Source organism: Salvelinus namaycush, unplaced genomic scaffold (assembly GCF_016432855.1).
Source record: "Salvelinus namaycush isolate Seneca unplaced genomic scaffold, SaNama_1.0 Scaffold1594, whole genome shotgun sequence".
Lineage (NCBI taxonomy): Eukaryota > Metazoa > Chordata > Actinopteri > Salmoniformes > Salmonidae > Salvelinus > Salvelinus namaycush.
The window spans coordinates 30,772-47,500 of record NW_024058335.1 but is presented as its reverse complement, the minus strand read 5'-3'; the positions used below and the strand labels follow the sequence as shown (position 1 = coordinate 47,500).

The 16,729-nt window shown below is 42.0% G+C and overlaps 2 protein-coding genes across 2 annotated transcripts in view; one reads left to right on the top strand and one right to left on the bottom strand.

The window, feature by feature from the left end:
* The window catches only part of LOC120037157 (histidine decarboxylase-like), a 12,966-nt gene extending 10,131 nt beyond the window's left edge, over positions 1-2,835 (top strand). The window contains exon 12 of the mRNA XM_038983329.1: positions 327-2,835. Within this exon, the coding sequence (XP_038839257.1) occupies positions 327-1,472 (1,146 nt within the window). The 3' untranslated portion in view covers positions 1,473-2,835. The remainder of the gene's footprint in view (positions 1-326) is intronic.
* The window catches only part of LOC120037159 (very long-chain acyl-CoA synthetase-like), a 27,744-nt gene continuing 12,816 nt past the window's right edge, over positions 1,802-16,729 (bottom strand). Inside the window, exons 8-10 of the mRNA XM_038983330.1 lie at positions 4,345-4,442; positions 2,372-2,502; positions 1,802-2,173 (exon numbers count right to left, since the gene is read on the bottom strand). Of these exons, the coding sequence (XP_038839258.1) occupies positions 2,000-2,173; positions 2,372-2,502; positions 4,345-4,442 (403 nt within the window). The 3' untranslated portion in view covers positions 1,802-1,999. The remainder of the gene's footprint in view (positions 2,174-2,371; positions 2,503-4,344; positions 4,443-16,729) is intronic.

Below are 16,729 nucleotides of genomic sequence, written 5' to 3'. Positions count from 1 at the left end.
TAAGTATTGAACCCAACTCTAGTTTGAATAAAACATTTAATTTGATCACGTTCACATTTTCTCAGAACACAAATAAATGGGCCTATTTTAGGATATAAATACAGAGCTTACTTACATATTATGTCAATTGAAATCTTGTCGCACTGCCTCTCCTTAACTTACGTCAATGAGAAAAGGGCCAAACACAGGTTTCTCTCAACTGTCAAATCTCTCTCTCTGTCTCCCCCCACTCTCTGTCTCCCCCCACTCTCTGTCTCCAACATCTCTCTCTCCCCCCTTCCCTCTCTCTCTCTCTCATCCTCCCTCCCTCTCTCTCTCTCTCTCAGGAAGGGAATGCCCTGACTCAGGAGTTGCTACGGCGACTGACGCGGTCCGGCACCATGTACCTTGTCCCCGCCGACATCGATAAGAAACGCATCATCCGCTTCACCGTGACGTCACAGCTGACCACCTCAGAGGACATCATCAGGGACTGGAATATCATTCGCAAAATGGCCGCCGACCTTCTGTCCGAGGAGGCCGAAAAACAGGCGGTCAGTAAAATGGAGGAGCAGCAGTCTCCAGTCAGAAAAACTGTTGAGAAGCTGTCAGAGACAAACAGTGATTCGGAGAGTCACACAACAGCAGCAGCAGAGGGAATGGCTGCCACTCTCATGACTAGGAAACCAAAGGAGATTGAAAAGGCCATCAGTGACACAGAGGATGAACCACTGAAAACACCCAAAATGCAAGAGACCGGCCCGACACAGAGCAGCCCCAAGACAGGATCCAAAGCGCTAGAGGCCAGCCCGACACAGACCAGCCCCAAGACAGGACCCAGAGAGCTAGGGACCAGCCAGGCACAGACCAGCCAGGACCCAGAGACAGGAGCCAGAGACGGCCCTGAGGAGATCCCCTGTCCTACTGCCTTCAGAGTTCAGAGGGTCCAACCACAGCTCCGCTTGGACAGTGATAAGACTGGATTTAGACCGCAACCACCATTCTGGATGGATAAAGAAAAGTCTGGGTCTGAGAACAGGCCAAGGAGGACAGTACGCTCTCTGAGCTGCAGCAGTGAGCCCTTACCTGGTTCCATTGGGCCCCTGTTTGGCCATAACACTGACCCCCTTTCTAAGCCTCTCTCTAGCTCTATCACGGACTCCCAGCATGGACATAAAGACCCAGACCTCATCCACCCCCTAAATGACACCCAGCTCAGGCGTCTCTCCTCCAGCCCAAGCCCCTCAGGCCTCTTTCAGATCCCAGAGTGGCCTTCTCCAACCAATTCCAACCAGCTGGGAAAACGGGTCCTGAGGAAGCTCACCAAGTTCTACAGCTTGCCCAGTTTCTGCCACCTGTGGGTGCAGTGTGGGCGCTACCAGGTGTGCTGCCCTGTCAGGGGACTTCAGATCGCCCCAAAGCTCAGATCTCCCCAAATCCCTGGTCCTCCTCTGGGTGTAGGAGACTCAGCTGTTGGTCTTGTTCCTCTGTGACTACAGTAGATACCGCTAACTTTCCTGCTCTTCTGTAGCCAAGGTTTGCGCCTGGGTCGTATTCATTAGGCACACCGTAGCAAAATGTTTTGCAATGGAAAATGAAAATGAATGTTTCTTATTGTACAAGTTGAGGTAGTCCCACCTTGGTCCAATCCGTTTTCTTCCATTTGGTGCCCGATGCATACGACCCTGTAGTCTCCCTACCAAATGTTTCCCACAAACACCTTTGTGATTTCAGGGTGCAGAGATGGCAGAGCTCTGAGGTCTTTTATTTATTATGTTTTATCAGATATCATTTTTTAAGTGACACAGCCACACATCTCAGATAGATACACAATATGTCTTTAGTATTTATTACAAAATCAATCTATATTTATTTATTTACAAATGTTCCATAAAATGTTCAGTTTTCAATTTTCAATTTTTTTCCACTATAGTCATAAAATGTACATCAGATGAATAATTTGACAGTTAATTTTAAAATAAGAGATTAACAATTAGACAATCTGTTTAAAACAAATCAATCATAAGTGTATCTTTCCATCACAAATAGAGTGGTACATCTCCTGTGTCATGGGGATGTATCCCTTACTGTCCTCCAGGTAGTATAATCGATCCTGCATCACGGATGGGTTGAATCCCTCTTCGGCTAGCTTCACCTTCATCTGCTTAAACGTTCCAGTCACAGCCAGGGAATTCTGGGATTTTTAAAATAAAATAAATTACGTTAAAATGTCTGTTTTATGAATCTTAATAGTTTGAGAAAATCTTTAAAAAGGTACAATCTGGGATCAGGGAATCTCTTCAACGTATCCCAGATGGAAGCTTTAAGTGCTTTTCAGATAACAGGTATCATGACGATCATTGTAATTTGGACATTATTCCCACGGGATCACCTGTATGCGTATGAAGCGGGGTCTAGCGTAGCTGGGCAGGGAGGTCTTGACGTGCTCCAGCGTGGCTTTACTGTCAAACTCCATGTCATCTTTCAGTTTGACCGCTGCCATTCCAACCCTCCCCTCGTGTCCTGTGGGGTACGTCACAAAGCAGGATCACCAAGAGAGACAGCTGACTTTCATACATTTTCAGGGATTCCCATTGATTTTGAATTCTCCCCCTTTAATGTCCTGGTCATTCACAGCCAACATGAGAAGAACACACTGGGTTAATAACTACACAATGATGTGACTGTGTGTGTTGTAGCTGTGTAGATGTGTATTGTTATATGTAGCTATATATACTATGTCAACTGTGTGTAGTGTATATAAAACATTCTATGAATAAAACTGTTCTATAAAAAAGATATATGTTTAATGAGGTGACTGTAAGTCGCTCTGGATAAGAGTGTCTGTTAAATGAACCTAGCTACCTCTGGATAAGAGAGTCTGTTAAATGAACCTAGCTACCTCTGGATAAGAGAGTCTGTTAAATGAACCTAGCTACCTCTGGATAAGAGAGTCTGTTAAATGAACCTAGCTATCTCTGGATAAGAGAGTCTGTTAAATGAACCTAGCTACCTCTGGATAAGAGAGTCTGTTAAAGTAACCTAGCTACCTCTGGATAAGAGAGTCTGTTAAATGAACCTAGCTACCTCTGGATAAGAGAGTCTGTTAAAATGAACCTAGCTATCTCTGGATAAGAGAGTCTGTTAAATGAACCTAGCTACCTCTGGATAAGAGAGTCTGTTAAATGAACCTAGCTACCTCTGGATAAGAGAGTCTGTTAAATGAACCTAGCTACCTCTGGATAAGAGAGTCTGTTAAAGTAACCTAGCTACCTCTGGATAAGAGCGTCTGTTAAATGAACCTAGCTATCTCTGGATAAGAGAGTCTGTTAAATGAACCTAGCTACCTCTGGATAAGAGAGTCTGTTAAATGAACCTAGCTACCTCTGGATAAGAGAGTCTGTTAAATGAACCTAGCTACCTCTGGATAAGAGAGTCTGTTAAAGTAACCTAGCTACCTCTGGATAAGAGCGTCTGTTAAATGAACCTAGCTATCTCTGGATAAGAGAGTCTGTTAAAGTAACCTAGCTACCTCTGGATAAGAGAGTCTGTTAAATGAACCTAGCTACCTCTGGATAAGAGAGTCTGTTATTAAATTAACCTAGCTACCTCTGGATAAGAGAGTCTGTTATTAAATTAACCTAGTTACCTCTGGATAAGAGAGTCTGTTAAAGTAACCTAGCTACCTCTGGATAAGATAGTCTGTTAAATGAACCTAGCTATCTCTGGATAAGAGAGTCTGTTAAAGTAACCTAGCTACCTCTGGATAAGAGAGTCTGTTAAAGTAACCTAGCTACCTCTGGATAAGAGAGTCTGTTAAAGTAACCTAGCTACCTCTGGATAAGAGAGTCTGTTAAATGAACCTAGCTACCTCTGGATAAGAGAGTCTGTTAAATGAACCTAGCTACCTCTGGATAAGAGAGTCTGTTATTAAATTAACCTAGCTACCTCTGGATAAGAGAGTCTGTTATTAAATTAACCTAGTTACCTCTGGATAAGAGAGTCTGTTAAAGTAACCTAGCTACCTCTGGATAAGATAGTCTGTTAAAGTAACCTAGCTACCTCTGGATAAGAGAGTCTGTTAAAGTAACCTAGCTACCTCTGGATAAGAGAGTCTGTTAAATGAACCTAGCTACCTCTGGATAAGAGAGTCTGTTAAAGTAACCTAGCTACCTCTGGATAAGAGAGTCTGTTAAATGAACCTAGCTACCTCTGGATAAGAGAGTCTGTTAAATGAACCTAGCTACCTCTGGATAAGAGCGTCTGTTAAATGAACCTAGCTACCTCTGGATAAGAGAGTCTGTTAAATGAACCTAGCTCCCTCTGGATAAGAGCGTCTGTTAAATGACTAAAATGTCAAATCACCTGGAACCTTGACACCGTAGACGTTGGCTTCTTCGATACATTCCACCATGATCAGGTGCTCAGTCACCTCCGTGGTGGCCACGTTCTCTCCTTTCCACCTGGATTATATCAATATAATTCAGACAGTAGCCTGGCCTAGAACCCAAAGAGCAAGCAGAAGCAGACTGCAAACACTTCCAAGAAGGAAGAAACCTAGAGAAACCCAGCTCATAACCCAACCTGCAGGTGATTCACAGGACAATAACATTACATCTATAGTATTAAACCCAGCTCATAACTCAACCTGCAGGTGATTCACAGGACAATAACATTACATCTATAGTATTAAACCCAGCTCATAACTCAACCTGCAGGTGATTCACAGGACAGGACAGTAACATTACATCTATAGTATTAAGCCCAGTTCATAACTCAACCTGCAGGTGATTCACAGGACAATAACATTACATCTATAGTATTAAACCCAGCTCATAACTTAACCTGCAGGTGATTCACAGGACAGGACAATAACATTCCATCTATAGTATTAAACCCAGCTCATAACTCAACCTGCAGGTGATTCACAGGACAGGACAATAACACTACATCTATAGTATTAAACCCAGCTCATAACTCAACCTGCAGGTGATTCACAGGACATTAACATTACTTCTATAGTATTAAACCCAGCTCATAACTCAACCTGCAGGTGATTCACAGGACAGGACAGTAACATTACATCTATAGTATTAAACCCAGCTCATAACTCAACCTGCAGGTGATTCACAGGACAGGACAATAACACTACATCTATCGTATTAAACCCAGCTCATAACTCAACCTGCAGGTGATTCACAGGACAGTAACATTACATCTATAGTATTAAACCCAGCTCATAACCCAACCTGCAGGTGATTCACAGGACAGTAACATTACATCTATAGTATTAAACCCAGTTCATAACTCAACCTGCAGGTGATTCACAGGACAGTAACATTACATCTATAGTATTAAACCCAGTTCATAACTCAACCTGCAGGTGATTCACAGGACAATAACATTACATCTATAGTATTAAACCCAGCTCATAACTCAACCTGCAGGTGATTCACAGGACAGGACAGTAACATTACATCTATAGTATTAAACCCAGCTCATAACTCAACCTGCAGGTGATTCACAGGACAGTAACATTACATCTATAGTATTAAACCCAGCTCATAACCCAACCTGCAAGTGATTCACAGGACAGTAACATTACATCTATAGTATTAAACCCAGTTCATAACTCAACCTGCAGGTGATTCACAGGACAGGACAATAACATTACATCTATAGTATTAAACCCAGTTCATAACTCAACCTGCAGGTGATTCACAGGACAGGACATTAATATTACATCTATAGTATTAAACCCAGCTCATAACTCAACCTGCAGGTGATTCACAGGACAATAACATTACATCTATAGTATTAAACCCAGCTCATAACTCAACCTGCAGGTGATTCACAGGACAATAACATTACATCTATAGTATTAAACCCAGCTCATAACTCAACCTGCAGGTGATTCACAGGACAATAACATTACATCTATAGTATTAAACCCAGCTCATAACTCAACCTGCAGGTGATTCACAGGACAATATCATTACATCTATAGTATTAAACCCAGCTCATAACTCAACCTGCAGGTGATTCACAGGACAGTAACATTACATCTATAGTTTTAAACCCAGCTTATAACCCAACCTGCAGGTGATTCACAGGACAATAACATTACATCTATAGTATTAAACCCAGCTCATAACCCAACCTGCAGGTGATTCACAGGACAGTAACATTACATCTATAGTATTAAACCCAGCTCATAACTCAACCTGCAGGTGATTCACAGGACAGGACAATAACATTACATCTATAGTATTAAACCCAGCTCATAACTCACCCTGCAGGTGATTCACAGGACAATAACATTACATCTATAGTATTAAACCCAGCTCATAACTCAACCTGCAGGTGATTCACAGGACAATAACATTACATCTATAGTATTAAACCCAGCTCATAACTCAACCTGCAGGTGATTCACAGGACAGTAACATTACATCTATAGTTTTAAACCCAGCTTATAACCCAACCTGCAGGTGATTCACAGGACAATAACATTACATCTATAGTATTAAACCCAGCTCATAACTCAACCTGCAGGTGATTCACAGGACAGGACAATAACATTACATCTATAGTATTAAACCCAGCTCATAACTCAACCTGCAGGTGATTCACAGGACAGGACAGTAACATTACATCTATAGTATTAAACCCAGCTCATAACCCAACCTGCAGGTGATTCACAGGACAATAACATTACATCTATAGTATTAAACCCAGCTCATAACCCAACCTGCAGGTGATTCACAGGACAGGACAATAACATTACATCTATAGTATTAAACCCAGCTCATAACTCAACCTGCAGGTGATTCACAGGACAGTAACATTACATCTATAGTATTAAACCCAGCTCATAACCCAACCTGCAGGTGATTCACAGGACAGTAACATTACATCTATAGTATTAAACCCAGCTCATAACTCAACCTGCAGGTGATTCACAGGACAGGACAATAACACTACATCTATAGTATTAAACCCAGCTCATAACTCAACCTGCAGGTGATTCACAGGACATTAACATTACATCTATAGTATTAAACCCAGCTCATAACTCAACCTGCAGGTGATTCACAGGACAGGACAGTAACATTACATCTATAGTATTAAACCCAGCTCATAACTCAACCTGCAGGTGATTCACAGGACAGGACAATAACACTACATCTATCGTATTAAACCCAGCTCATAACCCAACCTGCAAGTGATTCACAGGACAGTAACATTACATCTATAGTATTAAACCCAGTTCATAACTCAACCTGCAGGTGATTCACAGGACAGGACAATAACATTACATCTATAGTATTAAACCCAGCTCATAACTCACCCTGCAGGTGATTCACAGGACAATAACATTACATCTATAGTATTAAACCCAGCTCATAACTCAACCTGCAGGTGATTCACAGGACAGTAACATTACATCTATAGTATTAAACCCAGCTTATAACTCAACCTTCAGGTGATTCACAGGACAATAACATTACATCTATAGTATTAAACCCAGTTCATAACTCAACCTGCAGGTGATTCACAGGACAGTAACATTACATCTATAGTATTAAACCCAGCTCATAACTCAACCTGCAGGTGATTCACAGGACAGGACAATAACATTACATCTATAGTATTAAACCCAGCTCATAACTCACCCTGCAGGTGATTCACAGGACAATAACATTACATCTATAGTATTAAACCCAGCTCATAACTCAACCTGCAGGTGATTCACAGGACAATAACATTACATCTATAGTATTAAACCCAGCTCATAACCCAACCTGCAGGTGATTCACAGGACAGTAACATTACATCTATAGTATTAAACCCAGCTCATAACCCAACCTGCAGGTGATTCACAGGACAATAACATTACATCTATAGTATTAAACCCAGCTCATAACTCAACCTGCAGGTGATTCACAGGACAGGACAATAACATTACATCTATAGTATTAAACCCAGCTCATAACTCAACCTGCAGGTGATTCACAGGACAGGACAGTAACATTACATCTATAGTATTAAACCCAGCTCATAACCCAACCTGCAGGTGATTCACAGGACAATAACATTACATCTATAGTATTAAACCCAGCTCATAACCCAACCTGCAGGTGATTCACAGGACATTAACATTACATCTATAGTATTAAACCCAGCTCATAACTCAACCTGCAGGTGATTCACAGGACAGGACAGTAACATTACATCTATAGTATTAAACCCAGCTCATAACTCAACCTGCAGGTGATTCACAGGACAGGACAATAACACTACATCTATCGTATTAAACCCAGCTCATAACCCAACCTGCAAGTGATTCACAGGACAGTAACATTACATCTATAGTATTAAACCCAGTTCATAACTCAACCTGCAGGTGATTCACAGGACAGGACAATAACATTACATCTATAGTATTAAACCCAGCTCATAACTCAACCTGCAGGTGATTCACAGGACAATAACATTACATCTATAGTATTAAACCCAGCTCATAACTCAACCTGCAGGTGATTCACAGGACAGGACAGTAACATTACATCTATAGTATTAAACCCAGCTCATAACTCAACCTGCAGGTGATTCACAGGACAGGACAGTAACATTACATCTATAGTATTAAACCCAGCTCATAACTCAACCTGCAGGTGATTCACAGGACAGGACAATAACACTACATCTATCGTATTAAACCCAGCTCATAACCCAACCTGCAAGTGATTCACAGGACAGTAACATTACATCTATAGTATTAAACCCAGTTCATAACTCAACCTGCAGGTGATTCACAGGACAGGACAATAACATTACATCTATAGTATTAAACCCAGCTCATAACTCACCCTGCAGGTGATTCACAGGACAATAACATTACATCTATAGTATTAAACCCAGCTCATAACTCAACCTGCAGGTGATTCACAGGACAGTAACATTACATCTATAGTATTAAACCCAGCTTATAACTCAACCTTCAGGTGATTCACAGGACAATAACATTACATCTATAGTATTAAACCCAGTTCATAACTCAACCTGCAGGTGATTCACAGGACAGTAACATTACATCTATAGTATTAAACCCAGCTCATAACTCAACCTGCAGGTGATTCACAGGACAGGACAATAACATTACATCTATAGTATTAAACCCAGCTCATAACTCACCCTGCAGGTGATTCACAGGACAATAACATTACATCTATAGTATTAAACCCAGCTCATAACTCAACCTGCAGGTGATTCACAGGACAATAACATTACATCTATAGTATTAAACCCAGCTCATAACCCAACCTGCAGGTGATTCACAGGACAGTAACATTACATCTATAGTATTAAACCCAGCTCATAACCCAACCTGCAGGTGATTCACAGGACAATAACATTACATCTATAGTATTAAACCCAGCTCATAACTCAACCTGCAGGTGATTCACAGGACAGGACAATAACATTACATCTATAGTATTAAACCCAGCTCATAACTCAACCTGCAGGTGATTCACAGGACAGGACAGTAACATTACATCTATAGTATTAAACCCAGCTCATAACCCAACCTGCAGGTGATTCACAGGACAATAACATTACATCTATAGTATTAAACCCAGCTCATAACCCAACCTGCAGGTGATTCACAGGACATTAACATTACATCTATAGTATTAAACCCAGCTCATAACTCAACCTGCAGGTGATTCACAGGACAGGACAGTAACATTACATCTATAGTATTAAACCCAGCTCATAACTCAACCTGCAGGTGATTCACAGGACAGGACAATAACACTACATCTATCGTATTAAACCCAGCTCATAACCCAACCTGCAAGTGATTCACAGGACAGTAACATTACATCTATAGTATTAAACCCAGTTCATAACTCAACCTGCAGGTGATTCACAGGACAGGACAATAACATTACATCTATAGTATTAAACCCAGCTCATAACTCAACCTGCAGGTGATTCACAGGACAATAACATTACATCTATAGTATTAAACCCAGCTCATAACTCAACCTGCAGGTGATTCACAGGACAGGACAGTAACATTACATCTATAGTATTAAACCCAGCTCATAACTCAACCTGCAGGTGATTCACAGGACAGGACAATAACACTACATCTATAGTATTAAACCCAGCTCATAACTCACCCTGCAGGTGATTCACAGGACAATAACATTACATCTATAGTATTAAACCCAGCTCATAACTCAACCTGCAGGTGATTCACAGGACAGGACAATAACACTACATCTATCGTATTAAACCCAGCTCATAACCCAACCTGCAAGTGATTCACAGGACAGTAACATTACATCTATAGTATTAAACCCAGTTCATAACTCAACCTGCAGGTGATTCACAGGACAGGACAATAACATTACATCTATAGTATTAAACCCAGCTCATAACTCAACCTGCAGGTGATTCACAGGACAATAACATTACATCTATAGTATTAAACCCAGCTCATAACTCACCCTGCAGGTGATTCACAGGACAATAACATTACATCTATAGTATTAAACCCAGCTCATAACTCACCCTGCAGGTGATTCACAGGACAATAACATTACATCTATAGTATTAAACCCAGCTCATAACTCAACCTGCAGGTGATTCACAGGACAATAACATTACATCTATAGTATTAAACCCAGCTCATAACTCACCCTGCAGGTGATTCACAGGACAATAACATTACATCTATAGTATTAAACCCAGCTCATAACCCAACCTGCAGGTGATTCACAGGACAATAACATTACATCTATAGTATTAAACCCAGCTCATAACCCAACCTGCAGGTGATTCACAGGACAGGACAATAACATTACATCTATAGTATTAAACCCAGCTCATAACTCAACCTGCAGGTGATTCACAGGACAATAACATTACATCTATTGTATTAAACCCAGCTCATAACCCAACCTGCAGGTGATTCACAGGACAATAACATTACATCTATAGTATTAAACCCAGCTCATAACTCAACCTGCAGGTGATTCACAGGACAATAACATTACATCTATAGTATTAAACCCAGTTCATAACTCAACCTGCAGGTGATTCACAGGACAATAACATTACATCTATAGTATTAAACCCAGCTCATAACTCACCCTGCAGGTGATTCACAGGACAGGACAATAACATTACATCTATAGTATTAAACCCAGCTCATAACTCAACCTGCAGGTGATTCACAGGACAATAACATTACATCTATAGTATTAAACCCAGCTCATAACTCAACCTGCAGGTGATTCACAGGACAGGACAATAACATTACATCTATAGTATTAAACCCAGCTCATAACTCACCCTGCAGGTGATTCACAGGACAATAACATTACATCTATAGTATTAAACCCAGCTCATAACCCAACCTGCAGGTGATTCACAGGACAATAACATTACATCTATAGTATTAAACCCAGCTCATAACCCAACCTGCATGTGATTCACAGGACAATAACATTACATCTATAGTATTAAACCCAGCTCATAACTCAACCTGCAGGTGATTCACAGGACAGTAACATTACATCTATAGTATTAAACCCAGCTCATAACCCAAACTGCAGGTGATTCACAGGACAATAACATTACATCTATAGTATTAAACCCAGCTCATAACCCAACCTGCATGTGATTCACAGGACAATAACATTACATCTATAGTATTAAACCCAGCTCATAACTCAACCTGCAGGTGATTCACAGGACAGTAACATTACATCTATAGTTTTAAACCCAGCTTATAACCCAACCTGCAGGTGATTCACAGGACAATAACATTACATCTATAGTATTAAACCCAGCTCATACCCAACCTGCAGGTGATTCACAGGACAGTAACATTACATCTATAGTATTAAACCCAGCTCATAACTCAACCTGCAGGTGATTCACAGGACAGGACAATAACATTACATCTATAGTATTAAACCCAGCTCATAACTCAACCTGCAGGTGATTCACAGGACAGGACAGTAACATTACATCTATAGTATTAAACCCAGCTCATAACCCAACCTGCAGGTGATTCACAGGACAATAACATTACATCTATAGTATTAAACCCAGCTCATAACTCAACCTGCAGGTGATTCACAGGACAATAACATTACATCTATAGTATTAAACCCAGCTCATAACTCAACCTGCAGGTGATTCACAGGACAATAGCATTACATCTATAGTATTAAACCCAGCTCATAACTCAACCTGCAGGTGATTCACAGGACAGGACAGTAACATTACACCTATAGTATTAAACCCAGTTCATAACTCAACCTGCAGGTGATTCACAGGACAATAACATTACATCTATAGTATTAAACCCAGCTCATAACTCAACCTGCAGGTGATTCACAGGACAGGACAATAACATTCCATCTATAGTATTAAACCCAGCTCATAACTCAGCCTGCAGGTGATTCACAGGACAGAACAATAACACTACATCTATAGTATTAAACCCAGCTCATAACTCAACCTGCAGGTGATTCACAGGACAGGACAATAACATTACATCTATAGTATTAAACCCAGCTCATAACTCAACCTGCAGGTGATTCACAGGACATTAACATTACATCTATAGTATTAAACCCAGCTCATAACTCAACATGCAGGTGATTCACAGGACAGGACAATAACATTACATCTATAGTATTAAACCCAGCTCATATCTCAACCTGCAGGTGATTCACAGGACAATAACATTACATCTATAGTATTAAACCCAGCTCATAACTCAACCTGCAGGTGATTCACAGGACAGTAACACTACATCTATAGTATTAAACCCAGCTCATAACTCAACCTGCAGGTGATTCACAGGACAGTAACATTACATCTATAGTATTAAACCCAGCTCATAACCCAACCTGCAGGTGATTCACAGGACATTAACATTACATCTATAGTATTAAACCCAGCTCATAACCCAACCTGCAGGTGATTCACAGGACAGGACAATAACATTACATCTATAGTATTAAACCCAGCTCATAACTCAACCTGCAGGTGATTCACAGGACAATAGCATTACATCTATAGTATTAAACCCAGCTCATAACTCAACCTGCAGGTGATTCACAGGACAGGACAGTAACATTACACCTATAGTATTAAACCCAGTTCATAACTCAACCTGCAGGTGATTCACAGGACAATAACATTACATCTATAGTATTAAACCCAGCTCATAACTCAACCTGCAGGTGATTCACAGGACAGGACAATAACATTCCATCTATAGTATTAAACCCAGCTCATAACTCAGCCTGCAGGTGATTCACAGGACAGAACAATAACACTACATCTATAGTATTAAACCCAGCTCATAACTCAACCTGCAGGTGATTCACAGGACAGGACAATAACATTACATCTATAGTATTAAACCCAGCTCATAACTCAACCTGCAGGTGATTCACAGGACATTAACATTACATCTATAGTATTAAACCCAGCTCATAACTCAACATGCAGGTGATTCACAGGACAGGACAATAACATTACATCTATAGTATTAAACCCAGCTCATATCTCAACCTGCAGGTGATTCACAGGACAATAACATTACATCTATAGTATTAAACCCAGCTCATAACTCAACCTGCAGGTGATTCACAGGACAGTAACACTACATCTATAGTATTAAACCCAGCTCATAACTCAACCTGCAGGTGATTCACAGGACAGTAACATTACATCTATAGTATTAAACCCAGCTCATAACCCAACCTGCAGGTGATTCACAGGACATTAACATTACATCTATAGTATTAAACCCAGCTCATAACCCAACCTGCAGGTGATTCACAGGACAGGACAATAACATTACATCTATAGTATTAAACCCAGCTCATAACTCAACCTGCAGGTGATTCACAGGACAGGACAATAACATTACATCTATAGTATTAAACCCAGCTCATAACTCAACCTGCAGGTGATTCACAGGACAATAACATTACATCTATAGTATTAAACCCAGCTCATAACCCAACCTGCAGGTGATTCACAGGACAATAACATTACATCTATAGTATTAAACCCAGCTCATAACCCAACCTGCAGGTGATTCACAGGACAGTAACATTACATCTATAGTATTAAACCCAGCTCATAACTCAACCTGCAGGTGATTCACAGGACAGTAACATTACATCTATAGTATTAAACCCAGCTCATAACCCAACCTCCAGGTGATTCACAGGACAGGAACATTACATCTATAGTATTAAACCCAGCTCATAACTCAACCTGCAGGTGATTCACAGGACAGGACAATAACACTACATCTATAGTATTAAACCCAGCTCATAACTCAACCTGCAGGTGATTCACAGGACAGGACATTAACAATAAATCTATAGTATTAAAACCAGCTCATAACTCAACCTGCAGGTGATTCACAGGACAGGACATTAACATTACATCTATAGTATTAAACCCAGCTCATAACTCAACCTGCAGGTGATTCACAGGACAGGACAATAACACTACATCTATAGTATTAAACCCAGCTCATAACCCAACCTGCAGGTGATTCACAGGACAGGAACATTACATCTATAGTATTAAACCCAGCTCATAACTCAACCTGCAGGTGATTCACAGGACAGGACAATAACATTACATCTATAGTATTAAACCCAGCTCATAACTCAACCTGCAGGTGATTCACAGGACAGGACATCGTATTTTTTATATATATATATTTACCTGTATTTAACTAGGCAAGTCAGTTAAATACAAAGACACCCTAGGAACAGTGGGTTAACTGCCTTGTTCAGGGGCAGAACGGCAGATTTTTTTACCTTGTTAACTCGGGGATCCGGTCTTGCAACCTTTCGGGTTACAAGTCCAACGCTCTAACCACTAGGCAACCTGCCGCCCCATTTTACACTCCGTTTGACTCTCCTGCGCCTGACTTCCTTGCCACCTATACACACGTTTCTGACAGAATCTCTGACCCAAAATATATGAAGTCAGCAGGAGAGGACACGACGCTCATGGAGGTGGAGGAACGTGTCCGGGAACAAGCGGAAGAGATTGACTGTTTGAGCGCCGTCATGGATCGCATTGTCCAGAATATGGACCGCTGGGAGAGACAGAGAGTTTCTCCAGCGCCTCCACCACCACAACCGGGATCTCCCTTGAACGCATTTTCCCCTCCTGAACCGAACAAGATCCATGTACCCCTACCCACGGGATACAACGGAGATACTGCCGGCTGCCAGGGTTTCCTCCTTAAACTGAGCTTGTATCTGGCCACGGTCTCCCCAGTACCATCCGACCTGGAGAAGAGTTGCGCCCTCTTCTCATGCCTCACCGGGAAAGCCCGGGAGTGGGCCAGAGCTGTGTGTAGAGAGGAGGATGCGGCGTTGGACCATTTTGAGGAGTTCACCCGCCATTTCCGGAGAGTTTTCGACCACCCACCCGAAGGCAAAGCGGCGGGTGAGCGCCTCTATCATCTGAGGCAGGAGACGAGGAGTGCACAGGAGTTTGCTTTGGAGTTTAGGACCTTGGCTGCCGGCGCTGGATGGAGCGACAGGGCCCTGATCGACCATTACCGTTGTAGTCTACGCGAGGACGTACGTCGGGAGCTGGCCTGTAGAGACACCACCCTCAACTTCGACCAGCTGATGGACATGTCCATCAGGCTGGACAACATGCTGGCTACTCGTGGATGTCTAGATCGGGGTCTGGTTGTTCCATCCTCCCGCACCCTCTCTCCCGAACCTATGGAATTGGGAGGGATGGTGCGCAGGGAGACCGGAGGGGTTTCCCGCTCGAGCACCATCTATGATCGCAGAGATCACACTGCTGGTCGGTGCCGGGTTGGTTCCTCTGGGAACAGAGAAGGCAGGCAGGGCACTCTGGCATCACCCAAGGTGAGTAGGCACCATTCTCATCCAGAGCCCTCTGCTGCACTAATGTTTGTCTCTGTCACTTTTCCGTATTTTTCCCTGCATTCCCAGTATAAGGCGCTAGTAGATTCAGGCGCGGCTGGGAATTTCATTTATAAAAATTTTGCTCATAGTTTAGGGATCCCTATTGTTTCTGTGGATATGCCTTTCCCTATTCATGCCTTAGATAGTCGACCAATAGGGTCAGGGTTTATCAGGGAGGTCACCGCACCTTTGTATATGATAACGCAGGAGGGTCACAAGGAGAAGATTAGTCTTTTCCTTATTGATTCCCCTGCGTATTCTGTGGTGCTAGGCCTACCCTGGTTAACTTGTCATAACCCCACTGTTTCTTGGCCACAGAGGGCTCTCACAGGGTGGTCGCGAGAGTGCTCAGGTAGGTGTTTAGGGGTTTCCGTTGGTGCTACTACGGTGGAAAGTCCAGACCAGGTCTCCACCGTGTGCATCCCCCCCGAATATGCCGATTTGGCTCTCACCTTCTGTAAAAAGAAGGCGACTCAATGACCACCCCATTGACGGGGGGATTGTGCGATAGATCTCCTGGTAGACGCTGCATATCCCAGGAGTCACGTGTATCCCCTGTCGCAAGCGGAGACGGTGGCTATGCATACATATATCTCTGAATCCCTGCGTCAGGGTTTCATTCAGCCATCCATTTCACCCGCCTCTTCGAGTTTCTTTTTTGTGAAGAAGAAGGATGGCGGTTTACGCCCGTGCATTGATTATCGAGGTCTCAATAAAATCACGGTGAAATA